This window comes from Nyctereutes procyonoides, unplaced genomic scaffold, assembly GCF_905146905.1.
Source record: "Nyctereutes procyonoides isolate TBG_1078 unplaced genomic scaffold, NYPRO_anot_genome, whole genome shotgun sequence".
Taxonomy (NCBI): Eukaryota; Metazoa; Chordata; class Mammalia; order Carnivora; family Canidae; genus Nyctereutes; species Nyctereutes procyonoides.
Window position 1 is genome coordinate 6,285,809 of NW_026575134.1, and position 25,392 is coordinate 6,311,200.

General features: G+C 44.8%; 2 protein-coding genes across 5 annotated transcripts in view; one reads left to right on the forward strand and one right to left on the reverse strand.

Moving 5' to 3' along the window:
* Positions 1–25,392, reverse strand: part of BLVRA (biliverdin reductase A) — a 76,341-nt gene that overhangs the window by 36,977 nt on the left and 13,972 nt on the right. For 2 of the 4 annotated variants that reach the window (XM_055301342.1, XM_055301345.1), the window contains one exon: positions 10,161–10,193. In XM_055301342.1, the coding sequence (XP_055157317.1) occupies positions 10,161–10,172 (12 nt within the window). In that variant the 5' untranslated portion in view covers positions 10,173–10,193. Of the gene's footprint in view, positions 1–10,160; positions 10,194–16,490; positions 16,586–17,393; positions 17,524–25,392 lie in introns of those variants that run through there. The other 2 variants (XM_055301343.1, XM_055301341.1) reach the window with 2 other exon arrangements.
* The window catches only part of LOC129494437 (cytochrome c oxidase assembly factor 1 homolog), a 96,088-nt gene continuing 85,656 nt past the window's right edge, over positions 14,961–25,392 (forward strand). Inside the window, exon 1 of the mRNA XM_055301347.1 lies at positions 14,961–15,040. The gene's annotated coding sequence lies outside the window, so the exon portion shown is untranslated. The remainder of the gene's footprint in view (positions 15,041–25,392) is intronic.

Genomic DNA, 25,392 nt, shown 5'->3' on the forward strand with positions numbered 1-25,392 from the left:
AGCCTCTTCATATTACATGGCGCCTGTTTAAGGCATGTTCTGAAAGGAAACTGCGAATCAAAGACATAAGGACTTCTGGCTTCCTATTTGACATGTAAGGAGCTGAAAAGTTGCCACACTATTCTAACAACAATGAAAAAGCTAAACAGACTGAAAAATCAACACTTCTTCTAGGATCCTTAAAATATAGGTCAAACCACTATCCCCAAGATTGGAAAAACAAGGAAATGCAGAGAATAACAACTGACTAAGAGCACAGACCCATGAGTAGAAACCACCACAGGAACCAGTGCCACGGTAAGGAGGGCATGAACTGTAATGATGAATTGCTGGAGGCTGAGTACAGACAATTCTGAGAGTTAAAAAGTCCAGGAGGACCCAGTCATAGGGGGACCACCTCAGTTTTGTGGAATTTTAATCAAGTTCACGCAATATATATTGGAAACATTTCCCCTTGTGCGTCCAGGAAGAGGAGAGAAAGAGAACCATTTTTGAAACATGCCAGAGCACTCTGTTCTTAACAGGGCCTGTCCTCAGGGAAAAGCACCCAGAGCCTAACTTGCTGGATTACTGTCAGAGCATGACTGATTTCAGGGAAGGGAAATATCCACCTCTAGCCCACTCAAGCTATCTTCTCCCACCTAAAAAACAAACAAAACAAAACAAACAAAACAAAAAAACAAAACTGAGCAACATTTGTAGAGTTCACAGTTCAGAGTCACAGACTCACTAACAGACCTACTCATCAGACTGTAGCATGCTCCCCCCCAACCCTCCCTCACCACATCACTAAAGGCCTGCTTTATAGCAGGTCCTCTTACACAGTCCCTCCTGTATGGATATCAAGAAAAATTTGAGAAGACATACCAAAAGGCAAAGAAAGAAAGAAAAGGAAGAGAAGACAGGAAGAAAGAAAGAATGAACCACAGTCTGAAGAGAAAGAGCAAGCATCAGAACCAGGCATGGCAGAGGGGCTGGAATCACCAGGATGATAATTTAAAACAAGTATGATGAGTATGCTAAGGACTATACCAGATGAAGCAGACAGTATGCAGGAACAGATGGGCAGGAGACACAGAAGTCCTAAGAAAGAACCAAAAAAAAAAAAAAAAAAAAAAGCTAGAAATCAGAGACGTTTAACAGAAATGAAGAAGGGCTTTCACGGGCTTCTGAGCAGACTGGACTGAGCTGAGGAAAGCATCTCCGAGCTCAGGAATATCTCAATAGTAACCACCAAAACTGAAAAGGAAAGAGAACAGAGACTGAAGAAATCACAACAGACTGTTCAAGGGCTGTCAGGCAGCTGCAGGAGGCGAGACACCAGCAGGACAAGAAGCCAGAGGAGATAATACTTTGCCTACAGAGAAACAAAGACAAGAACTCCACGCTGCTTCCCCTCAGAAACCATGCAAGCACAGAGAGGAGAGTGAACTATTTAAGGTGTTGAGAGGCAAACTTACAAACCTCAATTTCTGTTTCCTGTCGAGTGATCCTTCAAAAGTGAAGAGGAAATAGAGTTCTTGGGCAAAAAAAAAAAAAAAAAAAAAAAAGAAAGAAAGAAAAAAAATCAAGGGGATTTGTTGCCATTACACTGTCTTGCAAGAAGTGTTGAAAAAAGTTCTTTAGAGACAAAGAAAATAATAAAGGCAGACATCCAGGTCTACATAAAGAAAGGAAGAGCACCAACAAGGATTAAATGAAGGTAAAATTAAAACCTTTTTTTTTTTTTAAATTTTTATTTATTTATGATAGTCACACACACACACACACACAGAGAGAGAGAGAGAAGCAGAGACACAGGCAGAGGGAGAAGCAGGCTCCATGCACCGGGAGCCCGACGTGGGATGCGATCCTGGGTCTCCAGGATCTGCCCCGGGCCAAAGGCAGGCGCCAAACCGCTGCGCCACCCAGGGATCCCTTAAAACCTTTTCTTACTAATTCATCTAACTGATAACAATTTGTTCAAAATAGTAACAGCAACAATATTTAATTATGCATGTTTATACATATGTATCTTATGAATTTATATGCTTATGTATGCTTACATAAAAGTGAAATAAATGACCCAAAGCACGAGAAGAAATAGGAGTATTTTGTTAAAATACTCACACCTTGTGAAGTGGTATAGTTGTTATTTGAAAGTGGACTTTGATTAGCTGTAAATATATATATTACAAACTCTAGGGCAACCACAACAAAAGGTTAAAAAGAAGTATAACCAATATGCTAAGAGAGGAGAGTAAATGGAATCATAAAGTGCTCAAATTAAAGCCAGGAAAAGGGGATGCCTGGGTGGCTCAGAGGTTTGGTGCCTGCCTTTGGTCCAGGGCGTGATCCTGGAGCCCCAGGATCGAGTTCTGCGTCGGGGTCCTGGCATGGAGCCTGCTTCTCCTTCTGCCTGTGTTTCTGCCCCCCCCCCTTTCTATGTCTATCATGAATAAATAAATAAAATATTAAAAAAAAAACAGGAAAAGAGTGGAAGCAAAGAACAAGGGCAACGAATAGAAAATAGCAAGAAATATGAATCCAACTATATCACTTTGAACGTTTATGGTCAAAACGCATCAATTAAAAAGACAAAGACCGTCTCAGTGGATCAAAAGACAACACCCAATGATATACAGTTTACAAGAAATCCACTAAAATATAAAGACACATACAGATTAAAAGTAAATTGCTGGAGACAAATATACCATGTTAATATTAATCTAAAATACAAAAGTGACTACAGTAATTTCAAGAAGGACATTACATAATATTGGGATCCAATAATATTAACTCTTCACATATATGTGCCTAACGAGAGCATCAAACTACGTGAGGCAAGACCCAATAGATGTGCAAGGAGAAAAAGATGAATCCAGTATCATAGTTGGAAATTTCATCACCCTTCTGTCAAAAGTAGACAGATCCGGCAGGCTAAGAGCAGTAAGAACACAGCTGAACTCGACAACACCATGAGTCCACTGGGTAACACTGGCATCTATGGACTATTTTCACAACAGTAGAATACACATTCTTCTCAAGCTCACACGGAACATTCAGCAAGACAGACCACGTTCTGGACCATGAAACACACTTCAAAAATTTAAAAGAACAAAAGTGATGCAATGTCTGCTCTGAGACCAAAATGGAATTACACTAGAAATCAACAATAGAAAGATAACTGGAAAATCCACAGATCCTGGTGGCTAAAACTCTGGGGGTCAGAATCAGCAGAAGGCTGAGGAAAGGGCAAGGAAGAGGAGCAGAAAGGGGAACGGTACACACGGGTTATGAAAAGGCTGAAGAATACAGAGAAAGGAGCCAAGAAGGGGAGGGCCATAAGTTTCTAGAAGCCAGGATGTCTAAAACTCCATATTTAGTTATTTGCTTTGCTATCTCAAACCTTTGGAAAAATGCTCCAGAAGTAAAGGAACAGGAGCAGTTTTAAGATAGCAGTAAAAGGACACACACACGTAAGGGACGGCAAAGTGACTCAAAAACTAATTCAGGGTCAAATCATTGTTACCAGATGAGTTTGCTCCCCCTTTTGGACTCAGAGAAGCTGGTGTCTGGAACTCCAGATCTGATCACAGAATTCAGAGGAAGTTAGGATTAAGAGAACACATTCTGTCAACTTAGAAAAAAACTGTTTTGAGATGAAAAGGGTAAAAGAAAACATAAGGGGGTGGCTCAGTTAATTAAGCATCTGACCCTTGATTTAGGCTCAGGTCGATCTCAGGGTCATGGGGTCGAGCCCCATGTTGGGCTCTGTGCTGAATGTGGAGCCTGCTTAAGATTCTCTCTCTCTCTCCCCTTCTCTCTCTACATGACCCCCTCTCTCCCTCTGTAAAAGTAAAATAAAATCATTTTGGAGGAATCTCATGAGGGCAAGTACTGGACCACCACTCTGGGAGGGGGAAAGGAGATTCCAAATAATCAGTAAACATCCACTGTTTACAAGGATCAAGAAGTTTGACAACACTTTGGTGAGCGTGGAAAAACAGGTATAGTCATACATCACAAGAGGGAGAGAAAAATGGGCAACTCTTGTGGAGAGCAACTCAGAAATACTTATGCAAATACTCTGTGCTTCAGGAAATCCATTTCTAAGAATATATCCTATAGAGATACACAATAAGATGACTTGGGTTTATTGCTAGCTTACTCATAATAGCAAAAAATTGAAAATAACATGTACATTGTTACTAGCAGGTTGATTATCTGTTATGGTAGACCCTTAAAATGGAATATTATACCACCATCGAAAAGAACAAGAAGTTCTTTATGTATTTAAAGGGATTGAAAAAAAAAATAAAGGGATTGATCTGGGCAGCCCGGGTGGCTCAGTGGTTTAGTGCCACCTTCAGCCCAGGGTGTGATCCTGGGGTCCCTGGTTCTAGTCTCACGTTGGGCTCCCTGCGTGGAGCCTGCTTCTCCCTCTGCCTGTGTCTCTGCCTCTCTCTCTCTCTCTCTCTCTCTGTCTCTCATGAATAAATAAATAAAATCTTAAAAAAAAAAAAAAAGGGATTGATCTCCAAGACAGATTGTTGGGTAAGAAAAACAAGATACAAATCAGTGTAAGTTGTGCATTAGTTTCCGCAAAAAATGGAGGGGACAGCTGGTGAGAAAAAAAAAATGTTGTATATGTTTAGAATCTCTGAAAGGATAGCCAACAAACCAGTAACACTGTTTGCCTAGGAGCAAGAGACACAGAGCGGCTGGGAGGGAAGGGGACTTTTTAGGGTAATTTTTTTTTCTAAATTCTTTAAAGTTTTGAATCATGTGGATATATAATATATATAACAACAATGATATATATATCATTGTTACCCAAAATAAAAACACTTAAAATAGATACAAACGTCCAAAGGATGCTCCAAGCAGATTAGAACTCTACAGCTGGTGGACTCTTTGGTGCACTCCCATTTCCCTTCCAGGAGGTCCCTCTACGGTGCCCAGAATCTTCTGCTCCCCATCTTGGGGACCGTCTGCCCCTCACTGCCTGGTCTACTGGCCCCCATCATCTAACTCCTCACACCTCCAGGCTACAAGTGCTGCTTTCACTCACACTTTCTGGCCTTGCTATCACCTGGTTTCCACTACCATGACACTGTCCATCACAGACCACCTTTTCGTCGCTAAATCCAAGGGCTTTTTCTCAGCTGCACTCTCCTGGCCCTCAGCCATATTTAAAACTTGTCAGACCTTCCCTCCTTTCTTGGCTTCTCCCACCTCTTACTGAAGTTTTCTTTTCACACTTCACTGCTTTCCTTCTTTACCCTGCCCTCTGGATGTAGTTCCCAGTGCTAAATCCTTGTCCCTCTGTTTTTTTCTCCTCCCTGTATTTGGGGTGGGGGATCCCTTCATTCTTTTTTTTTTTTTAATTTTTATTTATTTATGATAGTCACACACACACACACACACACAGAGAGAGAGAGAGAGAGAGAGAGAGAGAGAGAGAGGCAGAGGGAGAAGCAGGCTCCACGCACCGGGAGCCCGACATGGGATTCAATCCCGGGTCTCCAGGATCGCGCCCTGGGCCAAAGGCAGGCGCTAAACCGCTGCGCCACCCAGGGGGGATCCCTTCATTCTTAAGGTTTCTATGACCACCTGTATGCTGAGAACTCTAACACCTTGAGCTGTGAGCCACCCTTTCCTCCAAGCTCCAGTCCTAAGAAGAAATGCCAACTAGGCATTTCCAATTTTCTCCATCTCATTCTAACATTACGCTTTGTGCTAGGTGCCAACCATCCACCCCGCCTGACAGGCTGTGCTCTGACCTCTGGGCAAAGGCCAGTGGCTCCACAAATTCTATCAGTGACTCAGCTTGAAATCCTGGGAGTCATTCACGTGTTCAACAAACTTCCTCTGAGATCGAAGGGCTAGCTGAGGCTGACGGTCCTCCACCCTTCCACTCCAGCCAGCTGCTGAGTCACAGCAAGTTTTCCTTGAAATTTTCTGTCGTATGATTTCCTTCCACTACATTTTCACTAGCCCATCCACTGGGTTGCATTACAAGATTCTGGATTGCATTACAAGATTACTCAACAGTTTCTGAACCATCTGATTGCCTCACTAAATAACGACTGCCATTTGGTGAGGATAAAGTATGGAGGAGGCATCACTATAGTCATACTAATATAAATAAGACAGACAGCTATACTTGATGTCAGAGAATGGAAGGTAACAAAAAACAAGATAAAGGGCAACGGGAATTACCGAGAGATATCACTTCTGAAGAGAAAGCTCAAGAAACTTTTCATGTAACTGAAATGACATATGAGCGCATGGATAAGATTAGTTGGATATCCAAAAGAAGAAAGGCATTCAGAGTCAAGAGATACTAGGGCTTGCATGACCATTCTGCCCCAATACCCCGTGACATGAGCAAGTTACTCAATCCTCATTTTCCTCATCTACAAAACAGAGGCAACAATAGCATCTTGTTCATAGGTGTGTTGTTAGCATTAAATAAATGCACATCATGGGATACTGTGCAGCAGATTAACTCTGTTTATGTCTTGAAAACGTAGAGCTGAGTGGAAAAAATAAGAAAGAGAACAAGATATAAACTATAACATGATACAATTACTGAAATTAAAAGTATACTACACAGTGGTTGCCAGGGGTTCAGGGTGAGGGAGGCTGTGACAACAAAGGAGCAACAACAGAAAGGAATATTTTGGAGTGAGGGTGTAAATCCCGACTGTGGTAATGGTTATACAAATCGATGCATGTGTTTTAATTCACAGAACTTGTGCACCAAAAAAAAAAAAAATACATATATATATGTGTGTGTGTGTGTGTGTGTGTGTGTATTATTTTACCAAATGTAAAGGGTATTTGTAAAAAAAAAACAATAACATATATTTTCATAAGTACATGAAAACAAAAAGGTAATCATTTAATCCATTAGAATAACTGTCTTTGGAAGGGTGAGAATGAGGATGAAGATCAAAACGAATGAGAAAATAAATACAAGAGAGGAGCCCTGCACACACCAACAAAGACCACATGTCACGAACAGGGGCTGAGGAGTACCTTCTCTGCTTGAGGCCTCCTCCTCTGCCCCCCAAGAGGGAGAGACAATGACCTAGAGGAGGGTAAGGAAAAGAGAGTAAGTACAGGAAGTGAGGAAGTGATGAGGAAGCAAAGTCAAGCAAGAAAAAGACAGACTTGGAAGATATTATGGTCCCGCTTCTCAGCCAATTCCATGAGTACGGGAGTATGTTATTTTTTTTTTACCATTAAAGCCATAAAGGCAAGTCTAGAGTCTGGGACAGTGTACTGTTCCATTTACGCTTTAGTGACTAAATCAAGAAAACAGAATTTCCAGCATGGAGTGTGGGAAAGGAGGGGGGAGGATGTCAGGCTCCCAGGCCATGTATACAGACGGCAATAGCGCCAATCCTGAGCAACCTATTGGGGCAGGTGAAAAGCAGCAGGTCCAGCGTGGGTTATGATGAGCAGGGGTGCTAAATGGAACCTCTTGGTAGAGAGCAGTGCGGCAGGCTTCCGGATGTGCACACCTGGGGCCGGAGCAGGATCTGGTTGGACAAATCCATCTGAGACATTCCTAACCAAACGACTGATGATGACTGTGGGCTCAGGTGAGCAGCCCGGGACAACGGGTAGGGCGAGAGGTATCCCGGGAAACACAAAGTTTCGAGAAGTAGGCGGAAGAGAAGCTTAAGAAAGAGGCTGAGAAGAAGTGAGCAGAAAGATAGGCAGAAACCCTGGGATGTCATAGCAACACTGCGAGAACCTGGCCAATAGTGTCAAATGCTTCAAAAGGGAGGTTTCCACCAAATTTGGCAACATGGATGCTCCTGGTGCCTTTCAATGGCGAGGTTTTGGTGGAACAGTGAGAGCCAAGTCAGACTCCAGTGAGGCTGACATAAAAAGGGAAGTGAGAACGTGGTCACAGATGCTGAACAATGGGTGTTTGAGGCAGAAGAGAAGGGAAGATAGTTAAAGGAAAACCCAGGGTCTGACATGTTTTCAACGGTCGAGAGGAAAAAGTCATCAAAGAAGGAAGTGTCAAAAGACCATGAGAATCTGAGTGAGTCACAGCGGCCTTCACATTAAGGGGCCAGAGGCACCAGCAAGTGCTCAAAAGTAGGTCAGCCCTGAAATGGGGAAGTCTAAGGGATTGGGCAGCAGGGAGACCTACTTGCAACTTTTGTCATTTTAGGGCTTTTGAGTTTTATCCTATGTATATGTACTGACATGATTACAAAAATATTATTTTTTTAATTATTATTTAAGATGAATTTCAGTAAGAAAGAGGCCTGGCTGCAGTAGGTTGAGAATGACTTGGAGAGAGGAAGAAGAATGGGAGAAATGACCTGTGGACATCTCTTTCAAGAAGCCTCCCTTTGAAAGACACGAGAAAAATAGGACTACGGTAGCTTGACAAAATATCATGTGTTGTTCTGTCCTAGAGAAAGTAAGAACTAAAGCATTTTGAGGAGGTGCCTGGGTAGCTCAGCTGGTTGAGCATCCGACACTTGGTTTCGGCTCAGATTCTGATCTCAGGGTCCTGGGATCAAGCCCCGCATCGGGGGCTCTGTGCTCAGTGGGGAGTCTGCTTCAAGATTCTCCCTCTCCCTCTGCCTCACCCCTCTCACTCATGCTCTCTCTCTTTCTCTCTCTAAAATAAATAAATAAATCCTTAAAAAAATAAAATAAAGCATTTGGAAATATTCATGAGACAGTCAGTAGAAATGCGGTTAACAATGCAGCTGGTAAAGGAAATCATTAGGGAGGCAGCGTGAGGTCTGAGGACGCAACAGAAGTTGTAACTCAGAGTATGCACAGGAATTTCTAGGGACAACGGATGGGATAGGTCCACTCCCCTTTCTTCTTCCTATCTCCAGCCCAGGTGTGTTTGGGGGGTAGCTGCTTCAGGGTGGGCCTGATTAGTCTAAGCCAGTTGGCAAAATCTTGGCCCCTCTTACCCAGGGGTGGGCATGTGACATAATTTTTGCCAATAAGACCTAAGGAGGCATCTGGTGAGTCTTCAAAAAAAAAAAAAAAAAAAAAAAAGAGGTTCCTACTTTCCAGAGAGAGCTGCAGTAAGCCTAGCTCTTTCTCCTACTCAGAGTGAATGAGGAAGCATGTAACCCCAAGTGCTGCTGGCAGCCGTCCTATAACCACAAGGGGAACTAGGAGAAAGCCAACATTTGAATGAAGAGCAGAGAGACAAAATGATCCTGGATCCTCAAGACTGCCGAGGTACTGGATCAACCAGCCCTGAAGTCTGACTCCATTTGGACTTCAAAGATTAAAAAAACACATTATGTTTGGTTTTCCTATACTGACGGCCTGGAGCTCTGTCACTGATAAACATCCCTTTCACAGTAAGGTGAATGGGAAGGCAGGACTTGAGACAGAAGATGTCTGATGGTTCTAAGTTTTCTCTAAGTAAAAAGTGGTCCAGATACTAAGAGTGAGGAGGGAGCAGGCAGGAAGGAGAAGACTGGACCTGGCCGTCCAGGGCAGAGGGAAAGAGGGCTCAGCCGTGCTGAGCACCACACGAGGATCTGGAGACACCCACTAGCTGCAAACAGCATGAAGCTGTGTCACTCACCCGACACCATTGTCCTGGGTTTGGCATCGTGGATCAACAGGACAAGGAGATGAGCAGCTGGGGACATCAGCCCAAGAATGGTTGAAGAGATGGACACCAGGGGTTGGCTGGACTTGGAAAGGAGGAAAGGCAGGCAGGCGCTGCCGTTAGGAAAGAACAAAAGCCCAAAGTGACTAGAAATCTCAGCAGATCAAAGAACAAGGAGAGTAGAACTGAGAGCCTAGGAGACAATGCAGAGAAATGGCCCGGAAGCAGAGGTTAAGTGTCCCCAGGGTAACACAAAGCAGGGCTGAGGCCCAGCACCCCCACCACCTGCTGCCGCTCCGCCCAAGCCCTGCAGTGTTGTTTCAGGATTAACTGTAATAGATAAACTCTAATCTAATTGAAGCTGGGCAGACACAGGGCCTAATTCTTCTCATATCACCCAGAGCCATGTGCTTATCAGGCTGCAGGGGAAATGTTTTCAAGTTTGTGCTGATGCGTTTGAAAAAAATTCCGCAGGGACAGAAAACACTGTGTGAAGGAGACATGAGGAACACTGCAAGAAGAGCATGCCTTAAACCAGTCCTTGTAAAGAACTCACCTCTGCATTCATCTTGATCTCTTCCTTCAGTGGCTGTGAAGACAAAAGCAGAGGTCAGAACTCCAGATTCCACGCAGACACTCCCCTTGGCCACCCCACTTTATCCCGCACTATTTTTTTTTTAAGATTTTATTTATTTATTTTAGAGAAAAAAAAGAGAGAGTGTCTGAGTTGGGAAAAGGGCAGAGAGGAGAGACAAGAGAGAAAATCTCAAGCTTACTGCTGGGTACGGAGCTCGATCCCACAACCCTGAGATCATAACTTGAGCCAAAGTCAAGAATCAGATGCTTAACCAAGTGAGACCCTCAGGCACCCCTCTCCCAAATGACTTATTATCCCACTTCCCTAACTTCCCCCAAATGCCTCCACCACCTCATTTACCCCTCCAGTAACGGTACCCAGGCCAGTGTCTGACTCTGAGGCTGGTGGTCACCAGGATGTCATGCCAGTAATGTTTCTCTAGAAGGACATTTCCAACCCTGAGAGACCATCTCCTATACTGGAAGGGTGACTGTGAATGCAATGCCCGTCTGTACTTAAAAGAATGATGCTCGTCCCAAAGTTGATGCTTGGAGAGGATAGCTTTGGATCTGCCTTTCTTTTTTTACACGAGGCTCGAATTTATGACCCCGAGATCAAGAGTCGGCTGCTTACCTGACTGAGCCACCCAGGTGCCCCTTTTATGGAGACAAGCAAGGTACTAGGAAACACATACTTCTTTTTTTCTCCTAGCTGACTTTCCAGAGGACTTAAATTTATTATGTTAGAAGAACAGCTTAGCAGGCTGTTCTGAACCGACAGCATTGAGGAGGAGGAAGGAAGGACCAAGCAGGTGAGAGGAGTCAGAAGAAATGAGGAAAGAAAAAGGGAAAGGAAGGAGACATGGGAGAGAGAAGGAAAATAAGAAACTAGCAGAGAGTAACAGTGGCTCCAAACTTTAATGTATTCCAAGGAATGCGTATTTCTGGGTTCTACCCACAGAGATTCCGAATCAGGAATTCTAGAGGGGAGGGGAGGCTGAGAATCTGCATTTCAACAGTCGTACAAGAGACACGTACACATGGTCAGACAGCCACACTTGGAGAAACACTACAACTGAGAGTAGAACAGAGAAGCCCATAAAAGTTAACTTTCTCCTTCATTTTCCAGAGCTGTTAGAATCGCCACTTTAATTCAGCTACGGCTTGGCAGGCAATGGCAGGGTGACTGGGTGACTAGAAGCGAGAGGAAGCACTAAAGCCTCTCCAGCCCTTCCACCGAGTGGCATGTCCAGGAAGCCAATGCAGATGATGCTCGGAGCTGGAGGAGAGGAAGGAGGAGGGCCCTCCAACTCCTCCGGGAAGGGAAGGCTAGGGTGGCCTCTGTCCTTGGACCCATCCCTGCATTTGATCCTATTCTTCTTCTTCACTATTTAGCAATGGTCAGGCATAGGGATGAAAACCATGAATAAGAACGATGAGATAATAACACTCATCGTTAAAAACAACAAACACAAGAAAATGACTTTTGACAATCCTCTGAACACCTGGGATGGTCACCTGGGGCTATGTGTCGAAAATAACCCATTTTCAGTAATTCCCCTCTATCCTCTCTTCTCATTCCTCCGGTCTGCTTTGAGATTGCGTCTCATGACCCAACCTATCCAGCACACATGCCGTCCTTCCTTTAATAATCCAGAGCCTTTTCATCTTTCTTGAGAAACATGCAAGAGGGTACTTGTAGAAGACAAACCCTGCTTTTTGGGTTAAAAACCCTGCTTTGTCGCAAAGCAACAAATCTTCTGATTTGTCGACTCCCTCTGATCTTCTTCTCAGATCTCAGGGAGTCAGGAAGGGTGTGATGGCTTCTTCCGTATCAGCTATCTCCGGAGGATAAGCAAGATGCTGATAGCAAAGCCGGGGGAAGGCTGGAACTAAGGCGGCGAGGACGGGTGCTCAGCAGCCTGGACCACAGGGGCTCCCCAGAGAACACTCCCTGGTTGCTCCCCCCTGCTCAGGTGCCCTGCCCAAACTCACGGATTTCCTTTAAGCCCCCTCAGAGCTTACATGTGGGGGGCAAAGTCAGATAACAAAACACACAAAGGTGAGGACGATAATAACAGGCGTGAGCCCACTTGTCTCAACTACTTTATAGTAACACGAACTCCTAAAGGCCCGGCGAGAGCTATGGCTAATGCTGGCTTCGGGATGAGGGCCCCGAGGTCAGTGTGGGTAAAAGCCTTTGGCCTCACGGTCTGGGCGCTGCCCCGGAATTCTCGGACTTTGTGGTTCCAGAGCCGAGCCCTAGAGGCCTCCAGACCTTTGCAGCCTGTGCCGCCCTCACCCAGGCCGCTAGGACACACGGCAGAACCGGGTCGGCCCCGCTTCCGTCCTGGGCTAGCCGAGGGGCTCGGCTCAGGCTCCGCGGGCTGAACGATGGGCCTTCGTCTCTCGGGCCTGTCCAGCTCTAGAATGCTCTCTGGTTTCCACAGAAGGAAATTCCAGTGACTCTTGAAACAGGTGGAACAGTGCTTGGCCTCAGTCATGACCACAGAACGCAACTCAGGATTTCAGAGACGCCGTCCATCCACCTGCCGGAGACCACAATGCTTGCCGCGCTGCCTGCCGGGGCGAAGGTGGAGAATACGCCCTCTGCCATTAGGGGGCCGCGGGGGGCATTAGCCCACGGGGGCAGCCTGCACCGTGCGTCACGCTTCCACACGCACACGGCCTCTGACCCGGCGGTTCCACGGCTTCCAATGTATCTCCAGGGCCCAAATCGCACTCAAGAGAAACCATTCAATTGCCCTGTGTCCTTTGTCCTCCCGGGAACACGGCTACTACTTGCCTTCCCTTTCAAGGGACGTCCAGGAAAGCTTCCCGATTAAAAAATGTCTACGAGACAACATGGTTTATGAACTTTACTGCTTTCCCACAGGATCTGGGAAAGCAAAAGAAAACACAGAACAAGGACTGGGAGAAATCCCATTGCATCAGGCATCAGCAGTCCACGACCGAGGATGAACTGCACTCTCCTGTATGATCGAGAGTTATCAACTGGGGTATCCTGGCTGGATCCTCCAACTGGGGTACCCTCCCGGGCTCCCTCCCCTCCAGTGCTCAGTACCCCTTATAATAACCTGGCAGCGGCAGGAGGCCCACCCCGGCCAGATGGGATCTGACTCTGCCTCCCTACACTCTCCCCACTCAGCACGCGTCCTCTTCCTTCCCACTGTCCTGCAAGACTAACTGAAGCTGGAAAAGAACCCAGGGGGAATTTTATTCTATATTTGAACATATTCTTAGAGATCTAAGACCTGATCCTATAACAAGAAGATTTCAGTTTGTTTGCTTATTTATTTCAAGGGTTTAATATTTAAATAGACATCAAAAGCCTTTGATAGTGCTTCCAGTACTATTTAGAAATACTTATAGAGGGGCAGCCCGGTGGCCCAGCGGTTTAACGCCGCCTTAGGCCCAGGGACTGATCCTGGAGACCCGGGATTGAGTCCCACGTCGGGCTCCCTGCATGGAGCCTGCTTCTCCCTCTACCTGCATCTCTGCCTCTCTCTCTCTCCGTCTCTTATAAATAAATAAATAAAATCTTCAAAAAAAAAATAGAAACACTTATAGAAACATTTTTATTTCCTTTTCGGTTTTTAACTTTTTTATTTTGTCACATTTTAATCCAAGTTGTTTTTTTGCTATACGGCCTGAGATAAGACTCAACCTGTACTTTTCCCTCAAATAGCTGAGTTGCTCCCAAATCATTAATTGAATATTTCATCATTTCCCCCAGTGACTCATACATAAGTTCTTATGAATATGCTTATTCTTTTTTTTCACTTTTTCTGCTGTGTCACTGACCTTTATTCCCAGGCCTTTATTGTTCACATGATGTGGCTTAACAACATGTTCTGTTACCTGACAGTTCAAGTTCTCTCATTAACTTGTGCAGTAACCCTACCTATTCTTGTTTGCTCAGACTTCCCGATTACTTTTAGAACATTCTTGTAAAAAGAAAAAGAATTCCACTGGGACTGTGTCCAGTGCATCAAACTTATAGATTAAATTAATGCACATTAGTAGGTCTTCCCATCCAGAAATATATGATAGGTCTGCCTAAGAGCAAGCAGTTGGGGAAAAAAAAAGTACAAAACAGAAGAATCTTGAGTGAGTTCCTGAATTACCACATAATGACAAAGACAGTTCAGGCTGCAGTGGTTCTCTAGACAGCTAAAAAAAAACTTGCATAAAAAATCTGCTTAAAGCAATTTAGGGGATCCCTGGGTGGCTCAGCGGTTTAGTGCCTGCCTTTGACCCAGGGCGTGATTCCTGGAGTCCTGGGATCGAGTCCCACGTCGGGCTCCCTGCGTGGAGCCTGCTTCTCCCTCTGCCTGTGTCTCTGCCTCTCTCTCTCTCTCTGGGTCTCTCATGAATAAATAAATAAAATCTAAAAAAAAAAGAAAGCAATTTAAAGTAGGCTTTTCCTTTCCACACATCTGCTGCAGCAGGTGGACTAAACAGTGCTGGACTTTGAGCTTTGACACCAAAATCTGATGCACTGAGATGCATGCAGACCAGACACCTCTTGGGGGCATAAGGGCCTGCCTGAGCCTGGGGAGCCCAGAATTCCCCACCAGGCGTGGGCACCCACTACCAATCTGACCAAGGCCAAGGCACACGCTCTCTTCCTGCCTTGGTTTCGGCACTGCAGAAAAGGAGGGGGCGCATGAGCTTAGACAAACGTAGATGACCCTCGCTCTCTTCCGTGCTGACACGCTGGAATCCTGACCCACTTCTACTTTTTTGTTCTCCTTAGGCTTAGCTTCCTCAGTGTGTGCCTCGATTAACCAGAGGTCGTGAGCTGCTCTTCTGGTTCTGTCAGGGACCCGCACACAGGTAACTGGGAGAAGGCCCCAGCTACGGGGGCCAGGGCAGCAGCTGCCAGGAAGCTAAAACCCAAGCTGTCCCGGACACTCCCTCCCCCTCTCCACCCCCTGGCCCCTCCCACCTGCACTAGAGCCTCCCGATTCCTCTTCAACACCATTTCCAAACCTTCTACCTTTTCCTGAAAGTGATCTTGATAGATGTAATGGGAAAGAAATGAGATAACAGGAGTCAAAATACTCTTATTAAGGAAAAAACATCTAGCGTATGAAAATTTAGAAAATATGTCCCTTCTCCCCCTTTTTTTAAAGCAACTTAATTCAAGTAATTGCAAATAAGGTGCAACTCAGTTTCCAAACTGGGTTGAGATCAGGACATTCCGGGGCCCACTGGTATCCTTAGGCATTGATCCCCCAAAAAGATCTGGGGTGGGGCTTGGATCCCTATTACTGAAAGACTAGTTCTTGGTGATGCAGAGAGCTACAGAAAAGGGGGGGGCTGCTGGACCCACAAGTGCGGGTGGGCCCCGCAACACAACCCTCCACCCGGGCAGGACTCGGGAATCACTGGTGTTTCCGATGCCCTAAGCGCTCTTATGGGGCCGCCTGGGGGGCTCAGCGGTTGAGCGTCTCCTTCGGCCCAGGGTGTGACCCCAGGGTCCTGGTCCCACATCGGGCTCCCGGCAGGGAGCCTGCTTCTTCCTCTGCCTGTGTCTCTGCCTCTCTGTGTCTCTCACAAATAAATATAAAAGCTCTTGTGAACAGAGAAGGAAATGGTGGCTGCCCGGTGGGGGGGAAGGCGCCTGCAAGCCGGGCGTGCGCGGGCCACGGTCCCGGGTGACCTGCCCCCGCTGGGACGCGCCGGCCTGCCGGGTGTCCTGCCGGGAGTCCTGCCGGGTGTCCTGCCGGGCGACCTGCCGGGTGGCTGCCGGACACCTGCGGCTGCGGCTGCGGCTGCGGTGCGGGGAGGCGGCGGGTCCTGGCCGCGGAAGGTTCCGGCCCCGGCGCCCAGGCCGCTCCTCCCGGCGGGACCCCGCAGCGCCCGCCGCGCTCCCGCCCTGGCCGCGCCCTGGTCCCCCGGCCCGAGCCCGCCGCGCACCGCCTCCCGCCTCGAGCAGCTCAGGGCCTCGGGCCGCGCCAGGGCCGCAGCCGCAGCGCCGCGGCTCCGGGAGCTCGGCCCGATTTCGGGGCGCCCCTGACTCCTGCGGCCCCCATAAGCTCGGCGGATTCCCACCCGACGCGGGTGCCCCCGAGGGACGCGGCGGCCGGCGCAGGATTCGCACTCGGGGCGGGGGCGCGGGCGCAGCCGACGGGGCGAGACAGACACACGCGGGCCTCGGGGAGGCCGCTGCCGGGAGGGCCGCCCGCCTCCCCGGGGCCACCCGCCGGGCCGGGAGCGCGCCCACCTTCCAGGCTCCCGGCCCAGGGCCCGATCCCCGCGGCCCCCCCGCCCGGCGCCTTACCTGCCGCGGGGCACAAAGCTCCGGCCTCCGCGCTGCCGCCCGCCGCCGCCTGCTCGCCGGGCCTCGGAGGCGGGCGCCGGGCTGCGATTGGCGGAGGAGCGGGGGGGCGGGGGGAGCGGGGCCTGGGAGGGGAGGGGGTGCGGAGGAGGGGAGGGAGGGGGCGGGGCGGGGTGGAGGGAGCAGGGGGGCCCTGCCTCACGCCCCCAAGTGGGAGAGCCTGGCCCCAGTGGTCCACCTGGCGGAGGAGCAGAGGCGCAGAGGCCGCGGGGCGGGGAGGCCTGGGACGGGGTGGTAGCTCATTATAGTTTTCATTTGCATTTCCCTAATAAAGATGATGCTGAACACCTTTTCCTAAGCATGTTGGCCATTTGTACCTCTTCTTTGGAGAAATAGCTATTGAAGTTATCTTGAATCGGGTTGTTTGTGGTTGAGTTTTAGGAGTACACCATATATTCCGGATATTAATACTTTATTAGATATATGATTTGCTGATATTTTCTGCTGTTCTCTGAGTTACCTTTCTACTCTGATGATAGCGTCTTCTGATATAAAATATCTTTAAATTTTCATAGAGTCAATTTCTCTAATTTTCCTTTTGTTACTGTGCCTTTGATGTCATATCAGAAATCATTGCCAAGTTGGATATCCCAAAACTTTTGTCCTGTTTTCTAGAAATTTTATTGTTTCAGGTCTTAATTTGGTCCTTGATCCATTTTGAGTTAATGTGGATATCCAGTTTTCCCAACACCATTTGTTGAACAGACTGTCCTTTCAAACTGAACAGACTTGACGTGCCTCTCAAAAACCATTTGACCATATGTGTGAGAGTTTATTTCTGGGGTCTCTATTTTATCCCATTACTTGACATATCTGTCTTTATGCCAATACCACAGTTTTGATTACCTATGGCTTTGTAACAAATTTTGAAGTCAAGAAGTGAGTCCTCCTCCTCTCTTGTTCTTTTTCAAGATCGTTTTGGCAATTCATGATCCCTCAAGATTCCATATGAATTTAAGAATGAGTTTTCCTATCTCTGCAAAAAAGAAGACATTGGAAATTTTGTTGGGACTGAATTGAATCTGTATATTACTTTGGGTAGTCTTGACACTTTAATGGTATTAAGTCTCCTAATACATGAACATGGGATACATTTCCATTTATATATATGTCTTCTTCAGTTTCTTTCAGCAAACTTTTATAGTTTTCATTGTACAAGTTTTTCATCTCCTTGGTTAATTTCTAAGTATTTTATTCTTTTAAATGCTGTTGTAAATTAACTTACTTTTGGTCATTATTTTCAGGTTATTCATTGTTAGTGTATAGAAATGCAGGTGATTTTTGTGTGTTGACTTTGTGTTCTGCTACATTCCTGAATTCACTTATTAGTTACAATAGTTTTCTCTAGGATTTTCAAATTTTCTACATATTAGATTAAATCATCCATGAACAGAGATAATTTTACTTATTCTTTTCCAATTTGGATGACTTTGGTTTCTTTTTCCTGTCTAAATGCATTGGCTACTCCAGTGGGCTCCGAGCTGGGCACAGACCCTGCTCTGGATTCCTCTCTCCCTCTGCTCTTCTCTCCCTCTAAAATAAATTTTTTTAAAAACTAGAAAAAAATATTAAAAATGCATTGGCTAGATCTCCATACTCCTCTATCTAGCTCGCCACTTAATATCACCTCTTTGATATCTAAAATATGTGTCAATCCTTAACATGTCCTAATCTGAATTAGGACATGAATCCCCCCCCCCCATTTATCCTTCCCATATTATTACCACATCATTGGCAACTTCAATCTTCCAGTTGTTCAGGCCAGAAACTCTGATGTTATTTTTGACTCACCTTTCTTTTCTATCCCACATCCATGTGTCAGGAAATTCTGTTGGCTAGATCTTCCTAGCGTATCTAGAAACTGATTACTTCTTACTCATACCTCCATCAGAGTCACAGAAGTGTCTTCTCTGGCCTTCCTGCAGTTTATGCCCATGCAGGACAAGAATGATCTTTATTTATTATTATTTTTAAAGATTTCATTTATTTATTCACGAGCAACACACAGAGGAGAGAGAGAGAGGCAGAGACAGAAGCAGGCTCCATGCAGGGAGCCCAGCGTGGTACTGGATCCTGAGTCTCCAGGATCAGGGCTGAAGGTGGCGCTAAACCGCTGAGCCACCTGGGCTGCCCAAGAATGACCTTAAAAAAAAAAAAAAGAAAAAGGAAAAGAACAAAAGATCATGTCCTTTCTTTGCTCAAACCCTCCAATGGTTTTCTATACAATTTAGAGTAGAAGCCAAAACACCTGAAAGGCTCTACAAGGCCCTATATGGTTGGCTTCTCTGTTGCTCCTGCAACCTCATCTACTACTATGACCCTCCCTTGGATTACTCTGATCCAGTCACTCTGGACCTCATCCTATTTCTTGAACAAGACAGGAAGGCTCCTGCAGTAAGGCCTTTGCCCTGGCTTACCCCTTTCTGGAATGCATGGCTGATTCCCACTCTTCCTGATTTTGCTCAAATTCCACCTCAGTGACAACTACTCTGACCACTCTATTCAAAATTATCTCCTGCCCTGCTCCTGACTTCCTTAGTTGGCTATTATTTCTTCCTATAGCACTTACACCTTCTAATGTATTCAAATATTTAATTAGTTACTACATGTAATTACTGTTCATTATCCATCCCTTCTATCCACCTTACTATTTCCTCTTGTGTCGTGATATACCTTTTCTTAAAGAAATAACTGCACAAAAAGGATCCTATACCTTTAATGGCATTTCAAAGCCTAGGTCATAAGCTAAACTGAAGGATCGATCTATCGGAATGCAAGATCAATAAACTATATGGAGAAGAGGTGGTTCCCCAAAATGGAATGCTGAACTCTGTTGTTAGAAGGAGAGATGCTGGCTAAGCAAAACCTACAGATGTTCACTTGCTGAGTCAGACTTAGCACACAGAGCAACTTTGAGGAAGCCTGTGAGAGGGGCCACACGTATCCTTGAATATAGAGTGTAAGGATGGCTGGGCAGCCCGGGTGGCTCAGCGGTTTAGTGCCCTTCAGGCCGGGACGTGATCCTGGAGACCCAGGACTCGGGATCAAGTCCCACATCAGGTTCCCTACATGGAGCCTGCTTCTCCCTCTGCCTGTCTCTCTGCCTCTCTCTATGTGTGTCTCTCATGAATAATCATTAAACAAGTAAGGAGCTATATTAGATCTCCAGTGCCATTTCTCTATCAATTTCTTTACATATTTTCCCCTTCTAGGAGTAATAGATTTTGTACAGATTTTGATTAAAATGACACGATACACTAGATGTAAAATTCTAGGATCAGATACCCAAGGATATAAGAAGGAATCAAAGTGGCAAGATTTGGTGAAATCTCTGATGAGTTATTGTGCTGTGAGTTCCTCTTCCCCCCATTTGAGGAAAGCTACAGTCAGCCTATTTCCCTCATATCATACCTATGGGCTACCCCACCAGTCTGGCTGGGGGACCAGAGTACCAGAGTCAATATACTTGGGGGACTCTCTGGACTGTTGTCTATCTCCCACTGGGGAGAGATAGGCTTCAGACAGCTGGGGCAGATAGTCCAGCTGTGTGCTGCTGTGCTGGAGTTGGTCAGCATGCACATAGGGTCAGTAGTCCACAGGACACATTTGTGTTTCCCATGGGTCAGGTGTGGGCAATGCAGGAGAGACAGTTGTCTTGGGTCTGGTCCAATAAAGCTGCCTGAAGGGACAAAGGGATCCCCTCAGCAAGAAGCTGGAGGTGAATGTCAAATTTGAGTTTCCCAGTACAGAGTTTCCTTTAGATTTAGCCCCACTTTTGATAACTTCATTTTAGAGCATATCAAAACACATGAACTCCAAGCTCCAGCTCCCTCCCTTCAAAGTCATCTGAATGAATTTTTAAGGCTCTGTAGCCCTGGTTAGCACTAGTCCCATGGTTGCATCTAACTGGAGGACAGACTGGAGAAGATAGGGGACCAAATGGAACGCTTAGTAGGTCGTACTTATTTTGCCGTCTAAGGCCAGCATTCTACACGTATTTATTGGGCATATACTATGAGCACTGGTATAGGGTGCTGGGAAAATATAGTTCTAAATGACAGAGCTTTGAGGGTGTTGTAGTTTTGGAAGCATGTCAGACAAAGTCAGGAGAGTACAGTGTCCAGCATATTCTGGCCTGATTATGAACCCTTCTAAGATACCACCCAAGGAGGGGGGGCCCTGCCTAAGGCCCTGCATATGTGGGGAGGAGTGATCAGCTTGAAAAGAATGGGAAATAAATGTAAATGTGACCTTATAGAAACAGGCAGGGGAAATTGGAGGATGCCAGAAACATATCTATAAATTCTTAAATTTTGACGGCGAGGAACACACAGCTGGGAAGGGATTACCACATTATCCATTTTAACAGAAAAACCCTCGTGCCTTTGATAGAGTTACCCGTGGATCCTCTTTAAGATTTGGTGAGATTCTTCCTTTTCTGGAAATACTTCTTAGAATAAACAGCCTCCATTTTATGCTATTTAAATTGCCTACCCAGAGAAATGGCTCAACTTTGTTAACTCCTTGTATTAGCGCACCTTTTCTTTACTCTCTGTAAAATGGACTGACCCAATCTACTATGGCTTCAATAAAAAACAGTATACAGGAGGAGGAGTTAAGATGGCAGAGGAGTAGAGGGGACCCTAAATTTGTCTCATCCCTCGAATAGGACTAGATAGTTATGAAATCATCCTGAACACCAGAGAAATCAATCAGAGATCTGGAAAAAACAAAAAAACAAAATCTGTGAAGTCAATGGTAGAAAAACAACCACTGTTTGGAAAAGGTAGGAGGTGCAAAGACTTCAATCTGGATTGAGAATGTAGTGGAGAGGAGGGAGCCTGCTTAAGGAGCTACCGCAAAGTATCAGAAGCAGCTAAGTGCAAAATTGGAACCTTTAGAAGTCGGTTAGGGTGGGGCCCTGCCTGGCTCAAAGGTGCTGGGTGGTGAAGCAGGGTGGAATCCCAGGTGGGCCAACGTGGTTGGAGGACCCTCGGGTTGCAAGGAAAACGGGTGGGGGGCCTGGGTGAGGTGGAGTTTCCAGGCCTAGGAACCAGGAGGCTGCTGAGAACAGCAAGTCAAGGTGCCAGCTTGCTTCTCTGTGTTGCCATAAACTGAACCGCTGCACGGTCCCGTGACTGCTTTCCTGGGAAGGGTCCAGCAAAAGGCAGAAGTATGACAAGAACCTCCCCCCTCCCAGAGGAATAGTGTCGGTCTCCACCGTGGGAGTCCCTAAAATTTGGAATTTTGAAACTCAGTTGAGGGCCTGAGATAAAAACGTTTGGCCACAGGCCTGTTGAGCTCAGAGTTCAGATGGAAACCCGGGAAACAAGAGTAAGTGATTGCTTTTTGGTGAGGGCTCACAGAAGAGTGGGGGATGTACTTGCAGCTCTGGGGCTGGGGGGCAGGGAGGGGGTAACAGCCATAGTGACCCTGAAAGCCTTCACCACCTACTGGAATCTGGAGCCAGTACCTTGAAACTTGCCTCTTGTACTGGGAGGCTTTTCTCCACTGGGGCAAGTGCCCCCTGAGAATCCGCAGAAGGGCCCCTTCCCCAGAAGACCAGCACCACCAACTCACGCTCGTACAGCTCACTGATCACAAAGGGCTGCAAAGCTTCCACTCTTGGAAAAAACACTGTACAGAAATCTTTGTATTTTTAATCTTTACTCTTTTAGGATTATTTTTTGTTATTTTCATTTTTTGGCTTTTAAAATTCTTTTCTAATTTTTATTTTAAAATATACATTATAGGGATCCCTGGGTAGTTCAGCGGTTTAGCACCTGCCTTCCGCCCAGGGCCTGATCCTGGAGACCCTGTTCGAGTCCCACGTTGGGCTCCCTGCATGGAGCCTGCTTCTCCCTCTGCCTGTGTCTCTGCCTCTCTCTGTGTATCTCATGAATAAATAAATAAAATCTTTAAAATATATATATATACATAATATATGTATTTTATTTTTTGTTTCCTTTCATTGTACTGTATTTCATTTTATTTACATATATGTTTTTCTTTCCTTCTTATTTTGGCATCTAGTTTCTTTTAAGAAGCAGACGGAAAAAAAAAAAAGAAGCAGACTGAAATACACTCAGGATCTAGGTTTTTGTTTTGTTTGGGTTTTTTCGTTTGTTTGGTTTGGTTTGGTTTTGCTTGTTTTGTTTTCCTCTGTTATCATTGATGTTATTGGAGTTATTTCTCTTTCTTCTTTTCTTTTATGGGCAGAAATGCTGAGACAGAGAAATTCACATCAAAAGAAAGAACAGGACGTAGTACTCACTGCCAGGGATTTAATCAATATGGATATAAGTAAGATTCTGAACTAGAATTTAAAACAATGATTGTGAAGATACTTAGCTGGGCTTGAAAAAAGCATAGAAGACGCTAGAGAATCCCTTACTGGAGACCTAAGAGAACTAAAATCTAGTCAGGGCAAAATTAAAAATGCTATTATCAAAGATGCAGTCCTAAGTGGAGGCTATAAAAACAAGGATGAATGAAGCAGAAATTATATGGAAGATAAAAGGATAGAAAATAAGGAAGCTGAAAAGAAGGGGAAAAAAAAACTACTGAATCACAAAGGAAAACACAGAACTCAGTGATTCCATAAAGGAAAATAATATGTGGATAATAGGGGTCACAGAAGATGAGGAGCAGGAGAAAGGATCAGAAGGTTTATTTGAACAAATTATAACTGAGAATTTCCCTAATCTGGGGAAGGAAACACATTCAAATCCAGGTTTGTACAAACACAAACCTACTGAATTTAATTCAACACTTCTTTGCAGGTATTTTTTTTTAAGATGTACAATCAAATACAGTGCTTTACACTCATGATAGTTTTTCTTATAGTGGTTATACCACTAACTGTACAGAGTTAGGTTTATTTTCTTAATTTTTGCTTTAGACAGGTTTTCTCTTTAAAAATTTTAAAAAATTTGAGTGTTTAATTATGTGAGATTTTTTTTTTGAGGCCAATCTACTAATACAAATACTGTTTTTTTTTTTTTAAAGATTTTATTTATTTATTCATGAGAGATACACAGAGGGAGAGAGAGGTAGAGACACGGGCAGAGGGAGACACAGGCTCCATGATGGGAGCCTGATGCGGGACTAGATCCCGGGTCTCCAGGATCACACCCTGGACTGAAGGCAGTGCTAAACCACTGGGCTACCAGCACTGCCCACAAATACTGTTAAAATAGGTATGTTTTGCATATTTAATTTCATATCTAAAATTTAAAAAAATTTAATTCCAGTGTAGTTAACGTAGAGTGTTATATTAGTTTCAGATGTACTATATAATAATCCACCAATTCCATATATCACCCTGTGCACATCATAACAAGTACACTTCTTAATCACCATCATCTATTTCCTCCCCCTCTCCTCCCACCTCCTTCTGGTTTGTTCTCTATATTTAAGAGTCTGTTTCTTGGTTTGCCTCTCTCTTTTTTTTCCTTTGTTCATTTGTTTTGTTTCTTAAATTCGACATATGAGTAAAATCATATGGTATTTGTCTTTCTCTGACTGGTTTATTTCACTTAGCATTATATTCTATAGCATCATCCATGTCATTGCAAGTGGCAAGATTTCATTCTCTTTTTAAGGCTGAGTAATATTCCATTGAATATATGAATCACTCCTTCTTTATCCATTTATTTAATTGAAGGACACTTGGGTAGGTCCTATAAACATAGGGGGTGCATGTATCCCTCTGAATTAGGGTTTTTGTTTTGGTAAACACTCAAACACTAGTTGCTGGATCATAGGGTTGTTCTATATTTAAAATTTTGAGGAATTTTCATACTATTTTCCACAGTAGCTGCACTTGTTTTCATTCCCTCCAACAGTGCAGGAGGGTTCCTTTTTCTCCACATACTCACCAACACCTGGTGTCTTGTGTTGTTGACAGGTATGAGATGGTATCTCATTTTTGATTTGCATTTCCCTGATGAGTGATACTGAGCATCTTCCCATATGTCCGTTGGCCATTTGTATGTGTCCTTTGAAGAAATGTCTGGTTACATTTTATGCCCATGTTTTAATTGGATTATTTGTTTTGAAGTTTTATGTTATTTATCTATTTTAGTTGCTAATTCGTTATTGGATATATCATTTACAAATATCTTCTCCCATTCAGTAGATTGCCTTTTAGTTTTATTTTGGGTGTTTCCTTCGCTGTACAGAAGCTTTTTATTTTGATCTAGTCTCAATAGCTTATTTTTGCCTTTATTTCCCTAATCTTAGGAGACACATCTAGAAAAATGTTACAGCCAATGTCAGAGACATTATACTTCCTGTGCTCTCTTCTAGGATTTTCATGTCTCAGGTCTCACATTTGGATTCTTAGTCCATTTTGAATGTATTTTTGTGTATGGTGTAAGAAAATGGTTGTTTCATTCTCTTGCATGTAGCTGATCAGTTTTTCTGATACCATTTGTTGAAGAGACTTTTTGCATTGGATATTCTTTCTTGCTTTCTTAAATATTAACCATATAATTTTGGGTTCATTTCTGGATTTTCTATTCTGTTCTGTTGACCTGCATCTATTTTTTGTGCCATGAGCATACTGTTTTGATCACTACAGGTTTGTAATATAAGTTGAAGTCTGGGACTGTGATACCTGCTGATTTGAGTTTCTTTTTCAAAATTGCTTTGGCAATTCAGGGTCTTTTGTGGTTCTAAATAAATTTAAGATTTGTGTTCGAGTTCTGTGAAAAATCCTTTTGGTATTTTGATAGAGATCGCCTTAAACATGTAGATTGCTTTGGGCAGTATAGACATTTTAACAATATTCTTCCAACTGATGAGCAGGGGATGTATTTCCATTTCTTTGTGTCATCTTCAA